This window comes from Erinaceus europaeus, chromosome 7 (genome assembly GCF_950295315.1).
Source record: "Erinaceus europaeus chromosome 7, mEriEur2.1, whole genome shotgun sequence".
Lineage (NCBI taxonomy): Eukaryota > Metazoa > Chordata > Mammalia > Eulipotyphla > Erinaceidae > Erinaceus > Erinaceus europaeus.
Genome location: NC_080168.1, coordinates 58,809,422 through 58,831,737, shown reverse-complemented (window position 1 = coordinate 58,831,737; position 22,316 = coordinate 58,809,422). Strand labels below are relative to the sequence as shown.

At 42.8% G+C, this 22,316-nt stretch overlaps 1 protein-coding gene across 8 annotated transcripts in view; it reads left to right on the top strand.

The window, feature by feature from the left end:
• ABCC9 (ATP binding cassette subfamily C member 9) overlaps positions 1 to 21,971 on the top strand; it is a 125,808-nt gene extending 103,837 nt beyond the window's left edge. For 4 of the 8 annotated variants that reach the window (XM_060194491.1, XM_060194492.1, XM_060194487.1 and 1 more), the window contains 9 exons: positions 1,415 to 1,516; positions 2,255 to 2,375; positions 3,627 to 3,757; positions 5,365 to 5,443; positions 8,271 to 8,379; positions 10,243 to 10,346; positions 13,700 to 13,833; positions 15,816 to 15,878; positions 19,993 to 21,971. In XM_060194491.1, coding sequence (XP_060050474.1) covers positions 1,415 to 1,516; positions 2,255 to 2,375; positions 3,627 to 3,757; positions 5,365 to 5,443; positions 8,271 to 8,379; positions 10,243 to 10,346; positions 13,700 to 13,833; positions 15,816 to 15,878; positions 19,993 to 20,130 — 981 coding nt within the window. In that variant the 3' untranslated portion in view covers positions 20,131 to 21,971. Of the gene's footprint in view, positions 1 to 1,414; positions 1,517 to 2,254; positions 2,376 to 3,626; positions 3,758 to 5,364; positions 5,444 to 8,270; positions 8,380 to 10,242; positions 10,347 to 13,699; positions 13,834 to 15,815; positions 15,879 to 16,553; positions 17,682 to 19,992 lie in introns of those variants that run through there. The other 4 variants (XM_060194493.1, XM_060194488.1, XM_060194495.1 and 1 more) reach the window with 3 other exon arrangements.
• The last annotated feature ends 345 nt before the right edge of the window (positions 21,972 to 22,316 follow it).

The window sequence follows — 22,316 nt, the reverse complement described above, 5'->3', positions numbered from 1 at the left end:
GTGTGACTTAGAAAGGAAGAGAAGGACCATAGAAAAAAATGGGCAAATATGACAGTTATAGATATAGCCCATATCTGTGACCTTGGGAGAACCACTGTGATTTCCAGTGGAGGAATGGGGGCATAGAACTCAGGTGGTGGGAACAATGTGGAATTACTCTTTGCCTCATAATTTTGTGCTTCAGTACTAAATCACTAATAAAAATATAATGAAAAAAACTACTGATCTGTTATATTAAAAAAAAAAACATGGGGGAGTCGGGCTGTAGCGCAGCGGGTTAAGCGCAGGTGGCGCAAAGCACAAGGACTGGCATAAGGATCCCAGTTCGAACCCTGGCTCCCCACCTGCAGGGGAGTTGCTTCACAGGCGGTGAAGCAGGTCTGCAGGTGTCTATCTTTCTCTCCTCCTCTCTGTCTTCCCCTCCCTCTCTCCATTTCTCTCTGTCCTATCCAACAACGACGACAACAACAATAATAACTACAACAATAAAACAACAAGGGCAACAAAAGGGAATAAATAAATAAAATAAAATAAAATAAAAAACATGGACTATACAAATGAGTTGATTTGAAGAATTGAGTTTAGCATGGTAAACACTCCATTTATTCTAAAGGAATACAAGCCTGGTTTTTAAATGTTTGGAGTCAGATGTGGACCTGTCTGATTTCTACTTAATTCTAGGGTGTGATGCACACACCAGCAGGACAGGTTTGTTTTGACCAGAGCTCTGCACAGCTCCGGTTTATGGTGCTGCTGGGAATCGAACCAGGAATATCGGGCCTTCAGGCATGACTGTCTTTTCGCATCACCTTTATACTACCACCCCTGCAACAAGTTTTTAAGACTATTTTCCTCCTTAAGATAAGATGCCTATGGATGCGATGGAATAGACAGGACTTTGCTCTGATTCTAAGGATGACAGTGATTTTTAACTTTGAAAAAGAATTTTTCATCGAGCATTTGAGCCAACTCACATACTCTGAAGACCTTTGCATACTCGTAATTCATGAAGATGCCTATCCCTGGCTCTGTTACATAGAAGCCATAGATTTACTATCCCAGAAAGTTGACAGAAAGTTCATGTACAAGTCAATCAAAGATGGCTCCTGCATGGAGTTAACCACAGACCTGAGACTCACACACAGAAAATCAAGTCTGAAAGAATTATCTGGCAGCATAGTTGAGTAGAAAAAGGAAAAAATGGAAAGCTCTTGTCTGATCCTGTTTTTAGCTTCTCTGAATAGTCACTGTGAACCTGTGTCCTGACTGACCCTCAGGTAGCCTTCCTCTGCCAGGGCCCAGTACCCACCAGCGGCACTGTGGATTCTGCTGGTGCTCACCTGTCTGGGTTGGCTGAGACCTCTGGGTGAAGAGCGTCGGACATGTTCTTGACGTGCTTCTTGCCCCTTTGCAGGACTACCTGGGAGCATGCATCGTCCTCACTGCCTCTATTGCATCCATCAGTGGCTCGTCTAACTCCGGCCTGGTGGGCTTAGGTCTTCTGTATGCGCTCACGGTAGGTGTGGATGAAAAGCCCTGGGTAGGGCTGGGGGGCACCTTCAGTAATGAGGACTCAAAACTCTCATACTGGGGAACCGGGAGGTGACTCATCCCAGAGAGCAAGACATGCTGCCCCTTGAAGATGTGGGTTTGAGCTCCTGGCTCCTCCTCACCGAGAGTACCTACAGGGATTCATGAATGGTGGACAGTGCTGTTGAGTCTCTCCTCTCTCCTGACCTAAAAGGAATGTCCACTGAGAGTGGTGGAATTAGTCACTGAGCCCCAGTGATAACCCTGGGGCCAAAAAAAAAAAAAAAAAAGAAATTGGGCCAGGCGGTGGCACACTTGGTTGAGCACACATGTTACAAGCCCCAGGTCCCCACATGCAGGTGTCTGTTTCTCTCCCTATATCACCCTGCAGACCCTATCCCAAGTTTCTCACAGTCTCCTTGAGTTCATTCTAAAGACAAGCAGAGGTACTCCCAGCTATCCCTGGTGCAGAGAAGTCAGGGCAGTCTCAGAATAGTGATGTCTGAGGAGAGCAACCCCTTCTTGGCCCGCTTTCTCCCTGACATTTTTTTCTGAGAATCTCTGATGATCAGATAGGACTTTGTGTTCATCCTGGGGAACACTTCCTGACTGTCCAAGTCATCCTGTTCCCCAGATATCCACTGACTGCCAAAACCGCTAACTACAAATGGGGGGGGGGGTCACTGGGGGTTTTTTGTTGTTTGTTTTTTGTCACCCAACACAGATAACCAATTACTTGAACTGGGTGGTGAGGAACTTGGCTGACCTGGAGGTCCAGATGGGGGCCGTGAAGAAAGTGAATAGTTTCCTGACGATGGAATCTGAGAACTATGAAGGCACTATGGGTACTGTGCTGGGGTGGGGGAGGCAGCCTGCTATTTCGGCTTCTCACACCTCACCTCTCAGCTTGCCATTGCTCGCTTCTCTATCCCTGAAAAGGCAGAGCTGACAGCTGAGGAGATGCAGAGACTCTACTAATATCTTAGTCATGAATATACAGAGAACTGCAGAAATATTTGCAGGGAGTTGAACCTGGGACTTTGAAGCCTCAGGTGTTGGTCTCTGCAAAACCGTTATGCTATCTCCCCCAACACACGCAATAGTCTTCCTTAAATACAAACCTAAGTACAACCTGAAGGATGACCTACTGTGTTCTCTTGAGCTTTCAGTAACTGGCAAAAAATGCAGATACTAAAGTACTGAGAGAGCCTCAGCTTTGTTCAAGTAGAACTGGCAGGGAGTTCAGTACTGAAGACAGAATAGCCTTTATTTTATATTTTATTCTTTATCAGAGCACTACTCAGCTTTGGCTTATGGTGGTGTGGGTAATTGAACCTGGGACTCTGGAACCTTGGGCATGAGAGTCTCTTTGTATAACTATTATGCTGTCTGCCCTCCACCCAATAGTCCTTATTAAATACAAATCTCGTGCTTATAATGTATCCCTTTACTTAAAGTCCTACCATCGCTATCAACTATTGTCAATCAGTGACAAAAATCCAGGTATGTTAAAGCTGCTAGTTCTTTCATGAACCCACTGTTCTAGTTTCCAGCATAACTCACCCATACACTATCTGTCTTCTTGTCCTATTTATTTGAACCATTTCCCCTTCATCCTTTGTGGTTCATCTCAAGCACCCCTGGACTCTGGGGCTGCCCAGCACTGAGCTTAATCAAATGATTAATGACTGAATTAATGAATCAATTCACAAACGATCTGTCTTGAGTGCCTGGACGCAGAAGAGGCATGATGCTGGATAACATTCCAGAAGTAAACCTTTAAGAAATTCTATTCTGGGGGACAGGTGGTGGCAACCCTACCTGGTTAAGCGCACACGTTGCAGTGCACAAGGATCCAGGTTCAAGCCCCTGGTCCCCACCTGCAGGGGGAAAGCTTCACCAGTGGTGAAACTGGGCTGCAGGTGTCTCTTACCCTCCCCTCTCAATTTCTCTCAGTCTCTATCCAATCATAAATAAGTAAATATATATAAAAGAAAACTGTTCAGCATTACCTTGAATTTGGATTTTTCAGTTGATATAAATGTATATAAATATGTATTTTTTTTCTCTTCCCCATCCTCAACCCACTCCCCCAGATCCTTCTCAAGTCCCTGAGCACTGGCCACAGGAAGGGGAGATCAAGATTCATGATCTCTGTGTCAGATATGAAAACAATCTAAAACCAGTTCTTAAACATGTCAAGGCTTACATCAAACCTGGCCAAAAGGTACAAACTCCCGCTAGTTATTTCATACAATAGTTCTGACAGAAGAGTCACTCCATTGCTGTCAGTATCTTCACGTATCCTATGCAAGTGCATTCTCACTGGGGTCACAGAATATCCCCAAAACCTCCCAAGTCAGACTATGTCTATGGGGGAAAGGGGGCAGGAGGCAAGAATAGAATTCAGGTGAAATACATTGTAAGTTCTATCAATATTCATGAGTGTCCCAGGAAAATCAAGAAAGCCAGTAATAAGTAGGTATGTTTTTCAAAATTTCTGGCTCTTCCAAAACCTGGAAGCAACCCAGGTGTCCAACAACAGATGAGTGGCTGAGCAACTATGGAATACTACACAGCTATAAAAAATGGTGAATTCACCTTTACCTCATCTTGGATGGAGCTTGAAGGAATCAAGTTAAGAGAGATCAGCCAGAAAGAGAAGGATGAATATGGGAATGGTCACATTCGTAGGTAGAAGTTGAAAAATAAAAACAGAAGGGAAAACACAAAGCAGAACTTGGACTGGGTTTGGTGTATTGCACCAAAGTAAAGGACTCTGGGGTGGGGGGGTGTTGATGGTGGAGGAGGACCTAGGTGGGGGTTAGAGTGTTATGTAGAAAACTAAGAAATGTTACACATGGACCAACTACTGTATTTTACTGTTGACTGTAAACTATTAATATCCCTAATAAAGGGAATATTCCTGACTTCTGGCAATGCCAGGTACCCCCCTATGTGTACTTGCTCTAGTCCCAAAATGATTTTAATAGTTATTAACTGAGGCAAGTGTGCAGAGGACTCACTTCTGAGATAATATGGACCAATTGTTTATCAGATCATCAGCAGACCAGATGCAAAAAGTTAAGCCACAAAGGGAAAACAACAGCTACTTAGAAATGAGAATTGAAACAGAATAATTAAAGTTCTGGTGAGGATGCCATGGCTTTATCTTATTTACCAGGAGGGAGTTGGACACTGAGGAGAGAATGGTGATTTTAGCATGACTATTTACAAAGAACTTCAGTACCACTCAGGTATCTTGTCGGAGTTAAAAATAGCCCTGCCCAGCTTGGGGAAGTGGCACATCTCTTTGAGTGCACATGTTACCATGTGCAAGGACTTGGGTTTGAGCCTCCATTCCCCACCTGCAAGGGTGAAGTGTCACAAGCAGTGAAGCAGGTCTACAGATGTCTGTATCTTTCTCCCCGTCCTCTTAATTTCTGTCAAATAGAAAGGAAAAAAAAATCTTTAATAAAAAATAGTTCTGGGGGTTGGGCACACCAGGTTAAGTGCACATAGTACAAAATGCAAGGATCCCGCTTCAAGCCCCCAGCTCCTCACCTGCAGGGGTTGGGGGGGGGGTGCTTCACAAATGGTGAAGCAGGATCATCGAAGGTGTCTTATCTCCTTCTCCCTCTCTATCTTCCTCTCCACTCTCAATTTCTCTGTCCTATCCAATTAAAAATGGTCAAGATCAGTCAGTGGATTCGTAGCACAGGCACCGAGACCCAGAGATAACCCTGGAGGCAAAAAAAAAAAAAAAAAAAGTTCTGCTCATTTTCTGTCTGGTGTTTGAGCTCTCTTCTCTCCCAGTGACGGCTGCTTTTCTAGGTGGGCATATGTGGCCGAACAGGCAGTGGGAAGTCGTCGCTGTCCCTGGCTTTCTTCAGGATGGTTGACATTTTTGACGGTGAGTTGCTGGCTAAGCTTTTCACTGGCCACATGGTGCTGGCCCTTTAAAATGTGACATCAGTGTACCCAGCCCTGCAAAAACAGTGAAAAATATCTCCTCACTTGGAGGCACAGATCTCAGATTAAATCCTGTAGATACAGAGAGAAAACTTAAGAGTTGGGGAGAGACCATTATCAGCTCCTGAGATCGCTGCTCAAAGATCCTATAATAAACTGGTAAAATGAAAACAAGGCAGAGGAATGAAGGACAAGGCGATAAATAACTTGTTTTAAATTTTGATGCTTGGTTCTTCCCATCATCTTCCCAATCACACAACTTAAGGGTAAGGCATTTCCCACCATTTTATTGGATAGGAACAGATAGGGAAAGAGAGAGAGAAAGACACCTGCAGACCTGATTTACCACTTGTGAAGTATCCCCCCTGCAGGTGGGGAGGGGGACTTTAAATCTGAACCTTGAGCAGGTCCTTGTGCTTAGTACTATGTGTGCTTAACCAGATGAGGCACCACCTAGCCCCCAAACATAGTCTTTATGAGGAGACCACCCTTGCTGTCCAGGGCCAAGCACATGTCGACAGTATATACAAATACGACATCATTAATAATGATACATGGAAGTAATTTAATCCCATTATAAATAAAAAAGACATTATTTAGTCTATGAAGTGAGTTATAAATAGGCCAGCCCATAAGCTGTGTTGAATAAAAGAGGTTCCAGGAAGTGTATTCTGTCTTTATCACTCATGATGGTGATAGCCTTCAAAATGCTTTTTTCATTTTATTTATTTTTTGAAAATTTTTTAATATTTATTTTCCCTTTTGTTGGTTTCTTTTTTATTATTGTTGTAGTTATTGTTATTGATGTAGTCATTGTTAGATAGGACAGAGAGAAATGGAGAGAGGAGGGGAAGATAGAGAGGAGGAGAGAGAGACACCTGCAGACTTGCTTCACCGCCTGTGAAGCGACTCCCCTGCAGGTGGGGAGCCAGGGGCTCGAACAGGGATCCTTACTCCAGTCCTTGCACTTAACCCGTTATGCTACCTCCTTATTTTGTTTTGTTTTTTGTTTTACCAGAACACTGCTTAACCTCTGGCTCTTGGTGGTGCAGGGGATTGAACCTGGGACTTTGGAGGCTCAGCCATTAAGTCTCTTTGTATAACTGTTCTGCTATTTCCCCCATCCTCAAGTCACTGAACTGTCCCACACAACAAAAAAATGGAATCCACACAACATTTCTGATAGAGGTCAGCTGATGAATACAAAAGTTGAAATGAGGTGATCCAGGCCTGTTGTTTGATGAGAGGAAGACAGAGTACCACTCAGCTCTGGACTAAGGTGGTAGTAGGGGTTGGACCTGGGGTATGTGAGACCTCAGGCATCAAGTCCTGCGCTCTGATGCTGGGCTGTCTCCCCCACCCCTTTTCAGGAGTCTAGGACCTGGCTAGAACCTTCGGCCAGGCCAGCAACCAGCCCTTCCCTGAGCCTGTTACAACAGCTGCAGCCCCAGGGTTTTTGGCTGCATGTGGACTCAGTGACTGATTCTCTTCTTAATAGTATTAGGGTTTTTATAATAGATGTGATACTCCTGCTGCTGAGAGAGTCTAAACTGATCATTCATGCCTGTTTTGGTGCTAAATCTATGGCAAAAGGTTAAGTGATCTGACCAAACATACGAAGTTGAGGTAAGGTGAGGTAAGTCTACATAGACAAAAAAAAAAAAAAGAAATCTTAAAGATACTTATAATTCTCTGAAAGAGACACAGTCAAGAAGATGAATATACATGGGACTATCCTGTGAGAAAAATGAAGCAGGACAAAGGAACATGAGAAGATCCACCAAGAGGAAGAAAGCACATTGTGAAACCCTATCAGCTGAATAAAAACTGAGGGACTCTAGGAGGATGAGGGTTTTCAGGTCCTGGTGCAGGATGGTGGAGGAGGACCTAACGGGGAGAGAGTGTTTTGAAGAAAACAGAAACTTTATAAATGTACTAACATTTATTGTAAACCATTAATCCCCCCAATAAAAAATGAGATATTATACACAGAAAATAAAACAATGTGAGACTAAGGAAAATAGACATTAAAGAATTTAAACAGTGAAGATTCTTTTAGGAAAATGTACACAATAGAAAATAGCAGGAAAAGAAGGCTATTTTTCTCTTAGAGCTGCAAAGTGATATTCTTTGCAGCTCTAAGCTAAAAGGGGAAGCTGCCCCTTAAAAATGGGAAGCTGCCCCTTAAAAATGCCAAGCCCCTACACAGGGGGTAGATAGCATAATGGTTATGCAAAGAGACTGTCATGCCTGAGGTACCAAAGTCCCAGGTTCAATCCTTATCATAAACCAGAGCTGAGCAGTACTCTGGTTAAAAAAAAAAAAAATGCCAAGCCCAAGGGGACCAGGCAGTGGGTGTACCTGGTTAAACACACATAGTACAAAGTGCAGGGACCCACATAAGGATCTGGGTTTGAGCCCCCGGGTCCCCACCTGCAGGAGGATGCTTCACAGGTAGTGGAGCAGGCCTGCAGATGTCTTCTTATAGCTCCCCCTCCTCTCAATTTCTCTGTCCTATCCAATAAAATGGAAAAAAGTGGCCTCTAGGAACAGTAGATTCTTAGCACTGGCACAAAGCCCCGGTGATAACCCTGGAAGCAGAAAAAAAAATTTTTTAAAGACTTTTCTTAGAGCTGCAGAGTGATATTGCTAGGACCCAGGACCAAATTGGGAGCTGCCCCCCCAGGAATACCAAGCCCCAACTGGGGGGGGGGGCTATGAGTCTGGGGTGGTGGTCTCACCTCCTCCTCCTCTCCCTTCCCCCGCAGGACGTATAGTCATTGACGGGATCGACATTTCCAAGCTCCCACTACACACTCTGCGCTCCCGCCTCTCCATCATCCTGCAGGACCCCATCCTGTTCAGCGGCTCCATCAGGTGGGTGATGCTGCCACAGAACTGACTTTGCAGGGCCCCCAGGGAAGGTTCTGCTCAGGTAGGTGCAGAGTGAGGCCAGGAGACCAAGCTGTCAGCACAGCACTGACTCCAGAGGGGTATCTCCAGCCCCTGAGTGCTTCCCCTCCCCACCAAGTTCCACCCTCAGTTAGCGGGTCCTGATTCCTCACTGTGTTCTACCTGGCCCGTGGGCCACCCTGGGGTTGGCTGGTTCCTTGATGCCCTCAAGCCTCTTAACTTTTCTGGTGCCCACATGGCTTTTCTTCCCCTGGGTGGAGGAAGGGAGACTGCAGTGTCTGCTCCCTGCTGGGTGCTGTGGGCAGACCCTTCTCAAGTCCTCAGAGCACTGCTCCAGCTCAGTGTCAGTCCCCTCACAAAATCTGTGCTTTGCCCAGTTTACACACTTACCAAATTCCATCAAGTCTTCATGTCCTACAAAGGACTGAATGGTGGCACACCTGGCTAAGCACACATATCACCATGCACAAAGATCCCGCTTTAGTCCCGCTCTTGTCTCATTTCCTCCTTTGTAATTACTTAGATGGAGGGAAGAAGACAGCGTAAACGTGCTTGTCACCTTGTACTAACTGCTATCACAGAGTGTCTTAAAGAGACCATGTATGCAGGGTTGCTCAATCTGCAGCTGGACACTTAATGGTTTGGTGGCCAGGTGGTGGTATCTCCAGTTGAGGAGCACAGTCCCTAGTTGCAGGGGTGGAGGAAGCTTCACAAGTGGTGAGGCAGTGTTGTAAGGTGTCTCTTTTCTTCTCTATGTCCCCCTTCTATCTCTATTTCTGTCCCCAACCACTTAACAAATAAGATATTAAGAAATGGTTTAATCAAATTAGCACTACCATGGTGAATTAAAATCTCTGAATATGTCATAGTACATACTGTAAATACACACAGCTTCCCCAGAATAGCATTGCATGGGCCTATAGCAATGTCCACATCCATCATCAGCTAGAAACTAACACAGCTACACTGCACAGGAAGTGAAGTTAGATGAACCCAGGGAGTCCGTACATAAACATATTAGTTACATCACATCCTCAGAAACCTTTTGACTAGCACTTCACTGGGACTTAAACACCCATGTGAGTCCCCAACTCCCCAAGGACCCCTGTTTTTTTCTTCTTTTCTTTTTCCAAACAATAGTTGAGACACCACAGCACTGTTCTATTCCTCGTGGAGTTCAAACCCCGGTCCTCCCATTGGGTGAATGGGGCAGTCCACTGGGTGAGCCATCGTGTGGTCCTCTGTTTACTTTAACGAGAATTCTGCCTAGAATAGTGGCCGGTGTTTGAATCTGGAGCTCCCAAATACCAAGCATTAAAGCCTGCTGCGTGGGGTCAGCCTGTTAAGCACACATGGTGCAAAGCCCAAGGACCAGCATAAGGATCCAGGTTTGAGCTCCTGGCTTCCCACCTGCAGGGGGGTCGTTTCACAAGTGGTGAAGCAGGTCTGCAGGTGTCTATCTTTCTCTCTGTCCTACCCAACACCACAGCAGTAACAATAACAAGGGCAACAAAAAATGGGAGAAAATGGCCTCCAGAAGTAGTGGATTTGTAGTGCTGGCACCAGCCCCAGCAATAACCCTGGAGGCAAAACAAAACAAGCAAATAATAAAATCTGTTGTGGGCCCTCCCCAGTCCCGAATCCATTTTTCTTAGCTGTATGGTCATTCACTGCTGAAACATGAATTGAGTGGCTATCTGGAGCTCTGAACTAGGTGTTGAAGATACAACAGTAACCAAAACAAACAGGACCAAGGAAAGAAATGTGTTTACCTCAGCAGACATAAAATCCCTTTGCCTTGATGTGACAGGTTTTCTTTCCCTACAGATTTAACTTAGATCCAGAGTGCAAGTGCACGGACGACAGGCTCTGGGAAGCTCTAGAAATTGCTCAGCTGAAGAATATGGTCAAATCCCTACCAGGAGGTCTAGGTATGTTTGTTTAGAACAGTTCATTTCCATGTACATTTTATACTAATATAAGCATTGTATTAAATTCTTGTATTTCAGCTAACCTCAGGAAGGTCAGAAGGATAATTCGAAATGCAGTGGTTTTTAACTGGGGTACAGAAAGATGAAATCTTACAACAGTCTGTCATATGTAAGCACTCCAGAACATTCCAGCTAATCCATTTACCCTTTCAGTCTGCTCACTACTGGTGGCCCTAGACCTCTTTAATCAGAATATTTCTAACAGTAGACAAGAACATCTCAAAACCAAGACAGCTATAGACCAGTCTCCCTGCTCAGAGATCCTCAGCAAAATGAAGCAATCATCTCGATGGATAAAGAAAAGACATTTGACGGGATTTTACATTCTTCCTTGATGAAAAAAACAAACCTTTAAAATGGATAAATGAAAAGAAAGAAATGTATCTCACCATGGTAAAGATCATATATAACAGGTTCACAGCCAGCATCATAAGAAATAGTGAAGTAAAAGCTTTTCATCTAAGATCTGGAATAATCCAAAGACCTCAACTCTGACCACTACTTTTCAACATAGTCCTTGTTGGACTTACTAGCAAAAAGAAAGTAGATAAGAAACAGACTATTTAAAAGTGTCCAGATCAAATCTGAACAAGTAAAACTGTCACTATTTGATGAAATGATATTATACAAAGAAAATTCCAAGTAGGCCAGTAAATAATTTTAGGAATAAATATATTAAAATGGCAGTCTACAAAATAAACACACATCTTGTTTTTCTATGTATATAAGGCAATAGTAGAAAGAGAAACCAGAACAAGTCTTGTTCACATCAAAAAGAAAAATATCTTCAAGTAAATTAGTTAACAAAGAGAAAAACCTGCACATGGGATCTCATTGAAAGAAACAGATGAGAAGACATTGCACACTCATGGAGATCAGGTAGTGGGAACTTTGTGGAACTGTACCCCTCTTATCCTATGGTTTTGTTAATGTCTCCTTTCTTAAGTAAAAAACAAAAAGCAATTACAATCCTAACAGCTTTCTTCAGAAAAATAGAACAAAGTCATGCAAATATTGGCAATTATGGGAGACCTAAGTGTTAAAAAACAGTCCTGAAAAAAATAATAGGAAATATTATTCACCCCAGCTTCAGACAAAATTAGAGATCTCAATTAAAATTAAAAAAATTAAAAATTTGATCAATACTTTTCAAGTAAATATGATCCCTTCAGACTCCTAAAATGTTTTTTCAAAGATCAAAATAGTTTTGATAACAGTGTGTTAGATGTTGTAATTTTAATAATAAAACTTTGTATCTTTATAAAATAATAATATGGCATTAGAATAAAAAAACACACAGGATTGTGAACAGGATTGAATGATCAGAACTAGAACTGTACGTATATAGACAACATATTCTGAATAAGCCAAGAGCACGCATTACAACAAGACATTTAAAATATACATTTTAAAATTTATTTTAATGAGAGAGAAAAACTAGAGCTCTGCTCAGCTCTGGCTTACAGTGGTGCTGGGGATTGAACCTAGGAGCTTGGAGCCTCAGGCATGACAGTCTTTTGCAGAACCACTATGCTGTCTCCCCAGTCCAACAAGAAAGTTTTAAATGGTGCAGCGATGAGGGAGACTAATATCTCCCTTGGAATTTATATACCCTTTCATCTCATTAATATTTGGAAAGACATTTTTTAATCATGACTACTGCTGTGCTCATCTTGGTAAAAATTTCCTCCCTTTCTTGATAAGTTCTGACTTGTGTCAGCTGGAAAAAAAAACAACTGTAATATATATATATAATGGAGAAAGCCAGAAAATTATAAGGGGGAGATAGAGAGGGAGAGAGACACCTGTAATCCCTGCTTCACCACTCCTGAAGCTTTCCTCTTACAGGTTCAAGTCCTTGGTCCACGCACACTGTGAGTTGAGTACTTAACCAGGTGCACCAATGCATTTTTAATATGTAAGTAAAGTTAGAGACTAACTGCAGAGGTCCTAAATACAACAAATTGAGATTTTGAAGCAGTGGGTCTCCCAAGAAATACAATAGTTTATGAAACAAGGATACAAAGAAGGAAAATAAACTAGAGAAATGATTCCTGAGAAGTGACAAGAGGAAGATAAGAGGGCTCTAGACTCTAGCTCCATCAGCATACAGAGAGAAGGAAAAGGAGAGAGGCATACGGAGGTAGCTACGATATTAGATATTATGAGTGGCTTAGAGGGGAAGAGGATTGAATCAGAAAAAGGGGCAACTATGTATAAATGTAGATAGACAGTTGTAGAGATGATGGTTGTCTACAACCTTAGGGGAACTGTGGTGGATTGCAGTGGCAAGACTGAAGATTCAGAACCCTGGTGGTGGAAATGGTGAAGACCTAGACCGCTGTTGACTTGTAATTTCATAAAATAAAAAAGAGAGAGAAATGACTCCTAAGAGTAGTTTTAGGAAAAAAGGCAAACAGTAGGGCAAAACATTCATATGTCTATGCATACAGTATTTCATTTAGCTACTGTGGAAGATACGTAAGTGCCAGGGCCACATAGTTGAACAAAAATAACATTCTTTTATCTACGTAGCTGTTACTGGCCTGTGGGATGGCAGAAGGGAAAGCACATTGGAGTTGAATGCTCCATTTCTTATCATGGTCCACTACAAAATAGCTAAGTGATCATGGGCAAATCATCTGTCTGGGCCCTAGATACTTCCACTAAATAATTAACCTCCAAGGCTTCCCAATACTTTGGATCCTACCACAAGGGTGGTGGCTTACATCTGTCAAAAATAGCCTGGAGGGTGGAGGATAGATAGCATAATGGTTATGCAAACAGACTCTCTTGCCTGAGCTCCGATGTCCCAGGTTCAATCCCCCTCACCACCAGAAGCCAGAGCTGAAAAGTGCTCTGGTTTAAAAAAAAAAAAAAAATAGCCTGGCCAAGGAGCACCCCCCCACACACACACACACAGCAGCATTCCTTTTCACCTTATTTTTAAATGAAGTTGTTTTTTATTTTTTATTTATATATTTACTGGATAGAAACAGAAATTGAGAGGGCACTGGGGAGTTAGAGGAAGAGAGACAACAGCAGCCCTGCTTCCCCACTGCAGGTGGGGGCTTGAATCAAAGCCCTTGTACATGGTAAGGTATGCACCCTACCCAGGCTAAGGCAGCTTGCGGCCCTCCCACCCCTTCACCTTTCTAATAGCTAATCCTTGCTCCGGTGCAAAATGGTATCCAGCGTGCTCTTACTGGATATCATGTGTTCTTCCACTGGGGTCAAGAGAAATGGTTAGTAACACTTCTTGAGTGATACCCTCGCCCCCTTGTCTGTGGTAGATGCGGTCGTCACAGAAGGTGGGGAGAACTTCAGCGTTGGGCAGAGACAGCTGTTTTGCCTGGCCCGGGCCTTTGTCCGCAAGAGCAGCATCCTCATCATGGACGAAGCCACGGCTTCCATCGACATGGCCACGGTGAGTGCACCGTCTCAGCTGGAGAAACGCCTCTGCAGCTTCTCTTCCTGGGGTGGGTCCTGAATCCTCAGCTCTGCTATTTTGAGTGCTTTTTCCTTTTTGCATTTTTTTCCTCCCCTTTTATTGGGGGGTTAATGATTTTACAGTACAGCCATTGGCACATGGGTAAATTATCTCAGTTCACCATGATAGGTGTCTGCAAAACAATTGTCCCCCAATTTGGGTCCTTTTCCATCACAATGTACCAAGACTCCAAAGCCCCACCTCGCCCCCTTCCCCAGAGTCCTTTGCTTTGGGGCAATACACCAAACCCAATACGAGTTTTACTTTGTGTCTTCCCTTTCTCACCTTGATGCTCAAGTTCTTCCTATGTGTGAGATCATCTTAGACCCATCCTTCTCTTTCTGACTGATTTCACTTCATATATTCCTTCAAGCTCCATCCAAGATGAGGTGAAGAAAGTGACTTCATCATTCTTACTAGCTGAAGAATATCCCATTGTGTACTAGACTATAACTTGTTGACTAACTTTAACATTTTTTTAAATTTATTTGATAGAAACAGCCAGAAAGGGAATGGAAGAGGGTGAAAGAGAGAGAGAGAGAGAGAGACCTGAAACACTGCTTCACCATTTGTGAAGCTTTCCCCCTGTATATAGAGACTGGAGGCTCGAACCCAGGATCTTGCGCATTGTAGCATGTATGCTCAACCAGGTGCACCACCACCTGGCCCCAGAAATGTCTTTAATGGGCTTCACTCTGGGAAGTGACAGAGCACAAAGAGGGCACACTGAGAATAAAAGGATACATGTCTCTTCCTTGGAAAGATTTCCTACTGCTAATTAGTGTGAAATAAATTGGGGAATTTATCAAAAAATGATGGCCAGACAGTGAGATTCCACGACATTGAATATAAGTATATTCCTTCTTCTCTCAAGTATTATATGTCATGAAGTCTTGAAATGAAGCATGTAAACTCTTAAATCCAGCCCACTGGTAACCAAGCCAATTATAGCCTTCTGCAGAGGGAAAGCTTTGCAAGTGGTGAAGCAGAGCTGCAGATGTTTGTCTCTCCCTGTCTATTTCCCTCTTACCTCTCAATTTCCAGCTATCTCTATCCAATAAATAAAAAAGAAAAGACAAAAATAAAACATATCCACAACCTTGATCTTCTCTTGCTGAACCCTTTAGACTATGTTAACTATCCAAAGAAGTGAAACAGCTTCAGGATTTCCAAGAACCAACTGCATATGAAGATGCTATTTCAGTTACTATCCCTATTATATACCAATAATTGAAGTAGGTATCCTAAGCTATATAGCTTTCTTAAAGTCAATATTCTTTAAAGATATTTCCTAATCAAACCATTTCTAATCACCCCCTTTTCACTATGTGTAATCCTTCAAAATTTGTTTTAACTGCTAAGGTTTTAAAATACCTAGAGGCTAGAAGGAGAGGAAGTCAATTTGCCATAATCTACTTGGTTAGGAGAAATAACTCCAAATAACTCTGCTAAGGTTTAAAATACCTAGAGGTTAGAAGGAGAGGAAGTCAATTTGTTATAATCTACTTGGTTATGAGAAATAACAATACAAAGCTTTCCTCCAGGAGGTAATGAAATGTATAGTTTATGGTGAAAACAAAGATAGTTCTTGACTGCACTTCCAGACCAAAATCCAAATGGTTCACCTATTTGTTATTTTCCCCCTCTTCTGACCTGAAGACCAACTGTTTTAAGATGTTATTTGTTTTGAATATACACCATGTATGATATAACTAAGGCGAGCATTCCCCTACCTGTGTGAGCTCACTTTCCTCTTTCAGTTTCCTGAATTGACTAGGGTGCTTGGTCATTCTGGGTTGATCACTGAGTTGTACTCCTAGCTGGCTTTGGCTCTGCAGAGCCCTGTTCTTATGGACAGAAAAAGCATGGCTGGAGAAAGCAAGCTGGAGACATTTCTGACTTTGTTTATTTCTTGGCAGGAAAACATTTTGCAGAAAGTGGTAATGACTGCTTTTGCAGACCGCACCGTGGTGACAATAGCTGTAAGTATAGGAGACTGTGGGGGTTTGTCCTAAGAGTCAACAGTCACTATTCTCCAGCAGTGAGCATCTGTATGTTGAAATATATACATTGCTGTTAATGTTTCTATAGCTGCACAAAAACAAACAAACAAAAAACCCTCCCTCTCTTAAGAACATTAAGCTCTGAAAAGCCTTTGTTGCTTTAGTGCAAACTGCCTGCCCTACACCCTTCTCCCTGAATCAGACAGAGGCCATCACCTCCCCCAGCACATCTCAGTTGGGTCTTTAAGTACAGATGGTGTTTCTTACAGGGTTGTTTTCCTTTCAGTAAACTAATGTGCAACAGACAGTTTCAGAAGCAAGCTTTCTGAATCTGGCTGTAAGTCCTGCAGTGATTCAATTCACACTTACTTCCTAGGCTGCTTTTCACTGAACTGTTTTCCCCCCAAAGGCAGCAAGAGGCCTCAGAAGCAGACAGCTCTGATTTGGGACAGCTCCAAACAAAAGAACTGCTTACTTACATCCCTTAGGTTGGAGAACATGACCTTCCCTTCCGCTGGTGGATACTTCTTTGCTCACACTTACTTAGGCTCTATGTGTTTGGCAGAAACCTGTCTCCGTTTAACGAATGCCTCCAGCATTTCCTGCCTTGCTGACTGTCTTTCTCTTTCCTGTTTCTTTTCTCTCCCTCTCCAGCACCGTGTGTCTTCTATCATGGACGCAGGCCTTGTTCTAGTCTTTTCCGAGGGTATTTTAGTGGAGTGTGACACAGTTCCAAACTTGCTCGCCCACAAGAATGGCCTGTTTTCCACTCTGGTGATGACCAACAAGTAGCCGCTGAGAAGCTGAGCAGCCCAGCCCAGGGCCTCGTCCTCCGGTAGTTATCCCAGTGGCAAGGCTCAGCGAGGGCAGGGGACTCAGTCCTAACAGCTCAGCCTGGGCGAGGCACCTGCAGGCTTTCAAATCTCTGCATGCATGAGAGTATCATAAAAACAAACAAACAAACAAACCTGAGGACCAGGTTGGCTTCTGCCCTTGGGAATATTTTATGAGTGTCTAAAAAGAAAAAAAAAAAAGAAAGAAAGAAAGAAAAAAACAGCTTCATATGTTTGTTTTTATCTGCTTTAAATCATGCTTTAACAACTTCAGTTTGGCTGTTGAGGAACAGGAATTACATACAGTTTTGTTTTCTCATTTTTTGAGAAAGACCAGGCAACTTTCTCCAGACTCCAGAAAGGTAACTTCCTATCCTCCCACACATATACCTCCTGCTGTCTGCAGCTCAGTAAAAACAAACAAACAAAAACCTTGGGGACAGGCAGTGAAAAACTTGGGTTCAAGGTACCACTCCCCTCATGTGGTGGGGGGGGAACTTCTCAAGCAGTGCTGGTGTCTCTCTCCCCTCTCACTTTCTCTGTCCTATACAAAAATTTAGAAAGGACAAAAATGGCCACCAGGAGTAGTGTATTTCTAGTGCAGCACTGAGCCCTAATGGCAATAAAAAATAATATAAAAGAAGTCTGTGGGGGAGGAGAGAAATTACCACCAACCAGGAGTCAGGACCTTGTCAAAAGATTCCCCAGCCCATGAAGAGTAACTTTACCAGTTACCTACTGAAAGTTCTATTTTGGCTACTATCTCTGGCAATTAGGAACTTACACAAAGATAGCTGTATCTAAAAATAGAGAAAAAAAATGTAAACCAGAACAGTGGCTGGCATTTATTTATGAAAGCAACTTGGTCTCCAGTCTGATTCATGTCTCTGGAGCATTTTGACAACTTATCAGCACCAGTACAATTGCCACCACTTTGTCAAGCATAACATACTGGTCTAAGGGAATAAATGCCAGATAATGTTTATTTCTACTGGCCAAGATTTCAATGTTTTTATTTTTATTTTTTAAATAAACATTTCAGAACAGCAAGATAATGTTTATAATATCCTATTTATGGATTAAAGGGTCAAGCTCTTTTTTAATGGAAAATACATAGTATGCATTTAACAGTTCGTTAGTGGTCATTTGAGCAGTTCTGGTTCTCACTCAAAGCCAATAATTCCCGTTCAAATTCAGTGAATACTAGATTTACCTACCGACAATGAAAACAGTGACATCTTGCTCACATTCCAAAGATATTGTCAGTTTCCCTGTCTAGTTCTGAATCCCAGCTATGACTCCTCGCTTTTCTGAAAGAATAAACACAATAACACTGCCCAGTGATGCCTTCCTCAAAACGAGGGGCACGACTGTAATTCTCTCATTGCTAATGAATTGAAATGATGTTTTCTGAATACACTGGACTAAGATGTTAAAACAGTCTGCTTGTTTGACTCCAAAAAAAAAAAATTAAGTTTCATAGGGTTCCCCAAATCACTACCAATTTTTCCTTTTGTAAATGGCAAAAACAAACAAAAGCAGCACTAGCTGACTTATTCCTTGCAGCAGACAACATGCTGGTTTCTTTTTTTTAACCAGAGCACTGATCAGCTCTGGCTTATGGTGGTACTACTGGGAATTGAACCTGGGACTTTGGAGTCTCAGGCATGAGAGTCTTTTTTGCATAACCATTGTGCTGTCTTCCCCACCATCCAGATTTTTGCTGGGATTTGCATCTGCTATTCTATCACTCCCACCAGATAGAGATAGTGAGACAGAGAACAAGAGAAAGAGACATCACAGCATCATTCTACCACCTGTGAAGTTTCTCCTCTGCCTGCTGTCTCCGTGTGGTGGCTGTGAATTTGAACCTCCTAATGGCAAAATGAGGGCTCTATAGGTTGGGCTATCTCTAAGCCCCATGGAGGACTGCCTCTGACTCTCACTACCATTGTCTGAAGCAGATAAGATCATTAACACCCAGAGTCTCCAGAGGAGGGCTGAGAGCACTGGCTTGTATGCCTAAAGCCCCAGAAGTCCCCACCTGGCACCACTTTCTACCAGAGCTGAGCAGCATGTGGTCCTCGCTTGCTCCCTCCTCTCTCACAATAAGCAAATATTTTTAGAAGTTCACAGATGAGAAACTTGAGGCATATAGAATTTTGTTGCCCAAGTATAGAAGAAAAAAAAAAAGCAAAAACTTCTGGGGCCTTTTGCTTGGGGTTTATAAAACATCAGGTTTATTAGGTATATAAATACTGCGGTAGCAAAATAAGCAGAGGGAAAGACCAACCAGCCAGGTGGTGTGGCCACAGTCCTTTAACTTTGTTCAGCTACACCATGTGTGGGTCCCAGGAGAAGATCAGACAGGAACAGCCACATTTGAAGGGGCAGAAGGTAAAAAGGGAGCTTAAGTTCCATCTGATGCTTGTTTAAGTAACCTCCCATGCCTACAATCCCTGTTGAGTCTACGTCCTTTGCTGTAGATCATGACATCAACTGCACGATAACTACGTACATTTTGCTTACAGTCAACATGAGCAAAGGCAGGTACAAAAGAGCCCTGATCACAGGAGGGCCAGGAACACCCCACACTTCTACGTGGCTCTGCTAGTTATAAAGTGGACAGATAACTCCTACCTTAGTGGCATGTCCTGAGAGTGAACAAGCATGTGTGTGAACTTAATGTAGATGCACAGTCACAGCGACTTGAACTATGATTTCTCGCCATGTGCGTTAACCTGCTGTGCTAGCACCCGGCCCCCTGTACTATGATTATTTTCCAAGAGCAAAGCTGCTCTCCAAAGGAAAGAGAAGGCGTGGATGGCAGTCCACAGAGATTGGAAGGCAGCGTGTCCCAGATAACCCCTGCTAACTCTGCATGCCAAAATGAATGCCCCAAATCATCTCTACAAAGAGTTCATTTTAGTCTCACTATAACCCAACCGGACCATATCCTCTCACTATACCATTCGGCTGTCTGATAAACACTCATCTCCTGACCATGGAAACAATGAAGTGACTAGACTGACCACACACAATTCAGCACAGCCCATACCAGACGTTGTCAGGACAGTTAAAAATACATCAGTAAGACCTTAAACACATGAGGCAAAGAGGGCTACACGCTGTGCCTTTTGCCTCTTGGATGGTTCCCCTAGATAAATGTTCAGCCCTAAACAAACACAGAAATGCACATCTGACACTGGTCTGGCCACTGCCTGGACGTTGCTGACAAGTGTTTGTGTTTTCATTCTCAGCACCGAGTGCACACGATTCTGACAGCAGACCTGGTCATTGTGATGAAGCGAGGAAACATTTTGGAATATGATACCCCGGAAAGCCTGCTGGCTCAGGAAGATGGAGTATTTGCATCTTTTGTTCGTGCAGACATGTGAGGGGGTCCCCGGCAAAGATGTGTGTTCAGAATAATGCAGTTTCTAGTTGACCGATTGGATCACCAGCCCGGTCTTTGTAAAATGACATCTTAAGCATTTATACGTTTCTTATGTGCACCATTGTAATTAGTTGCATTGTCACTTTGCTAGTGGCTGTTGGATTTCTTTCACAACAGTTGCCATTTCCTTTACTGCTTTCTGTGTTCACTACCGGTGGTGTTCCAATGATTAAGCCACTTTACTTTTAAAACAGGTCGTATTAAAACATAGAAGCAACTGTAAGTGGGAAGCCACTGTATCTTCTAATTTTAAAGTCTAGTGAAGTGTCTCCTAGCATAGGAATGACAATGAATTCTCAGCATTATACTTTGTAAGAAAGTATTTTTTGTTGTCTTCAGATGCTAGAATAGGACAGTTTTCTAAGCAGTTAGAAGACGATGCACTCCCATTCATATCTACTGTATGGTCATCCTGTGTGTTCACTCATCTTTGTATTTCTTAGGTCTTTTTTTTTTTTTTTTTATTGCCACTAGGTTTATCACTGGGGCTCAGTGCTAGCATTATAAATCCACTCCTGGCAGCCATATTTTCCTTTATTTTTGAAATTCCTGATGTATTTAAAATTTGACAAGACAGAGAAATTGAACCATCACAGCTGCAGGTAGAGAGTGGGGACTCAACCCCCGATCCTTGGCATGGTGATGTGTGCTGCCCCTGGGCCCCCCTATTACTCATGTCTTAATGGTATTTTTTATCTAAATTGTTTCCTGTCATCAAGAAGTTATATGTACTGTTCATAAAGCTAGAATAGCTGTGTACAAAGTGGATTATTTGGAGTCAGCAAGATAGCTTTCTTGGAAGAGAGCCTGAGCCTCACCCCAACTCATGAAGCTTTGGAATTGGAGAGCACCTTAGCTTCTTCAGGGGGTGGGTGGGGTCCCCTCAAACCTGGGCCAGAGCCCAAGCAAAGCAGGCACTCTCTCCAGATAAGCTGCTTTGCCAGCTTTTTTTTTTTTTTTTCCCTTCATGCCAGCACTACAAATCCACTGCTCTTGGTGGCCATTTTTTTCCATTTTTATTGGATAGGAGGAGGAGAGAAAGAGGAAGATAGACACCTGCATATCTACTTCACTTGTGAAGCACCCCCCCCCCCAATAGGTTGGGAACTGTGTGCTTAACCAAGTGCCCCACTGCCCCAGCTGGATTCTTGAAACATTTACTAAGGGAATACAGAGCTCTAAAGAAGCAAGTCAAAGTTTACATCTCCATATTTTCACATTTAACTAAATCATTTGTACAAATTATAATTCCTCAGTACTTGTTAAGATCAACATATAACAAAACTTTATATTAGAATATCTCGATTAGTGATACAGGGTAAGAAAAAAAATTATTTTCTAAAGACCATGTATCTTCTACTTAGCCTCCCCCTCCATTAGGCACCAAAAGAATGTAGAGGTCTGGTCTGTCTTGTGACCTTGGATTTAATACGAAAGCCTGGCTCATTGTGACAGCGTAACAAATAGAGCTGATTAACTAGCAATGTGCCTGTCACTCAGTAATTCTCATCACTTTCTGTGTTGTCTATTTTTTACAGAGAAAGTGTACTGACTTGATGCTGTCTAATAAATTCCTTTCTGTTTGCTCAATTAAAGAGGAAGATTATTCACTTACAATGCCACTGGGTAGCAACCAGAGATAGTTCAACAGCTATGGAAGCCAACAGCTGCCGAAACAGTGCCTCACAGGGCTCTGATAATGTTGCTTCCTTTTTGCCCTGTCATTCATGTCCTTAAGAACAGGCTCCAGCCTTGGATCAATAAAGTTGGTTACATCTCTGATTTAATGGTTGACTGAATGGACTTTTACCCAAGGTTTATTGATCCATTCTTACGGTTAACTTTCAATGCCTCTATTATTGTTTACTTTATAACCACAGTATTTGGATCTTCATGATTTATAGGATTTCAATAATTCCCTTATTAATCCCAAGTTAAATGCAGATCTTTGCATCATAGACTTTTAGCATAAAAAAGGGTAGCCAGGGGGCTGGGCAGTGGAACACCTAGTTAGTGCACACATTACTATGTGCCAAGGACCCAGGTTTAAGTCCCAGATATCCACCTGCAGGGGAGCTGCTTCATGAACAGGGCTATGGATGTTTCTATCTCCTACTCCCCTCTCCA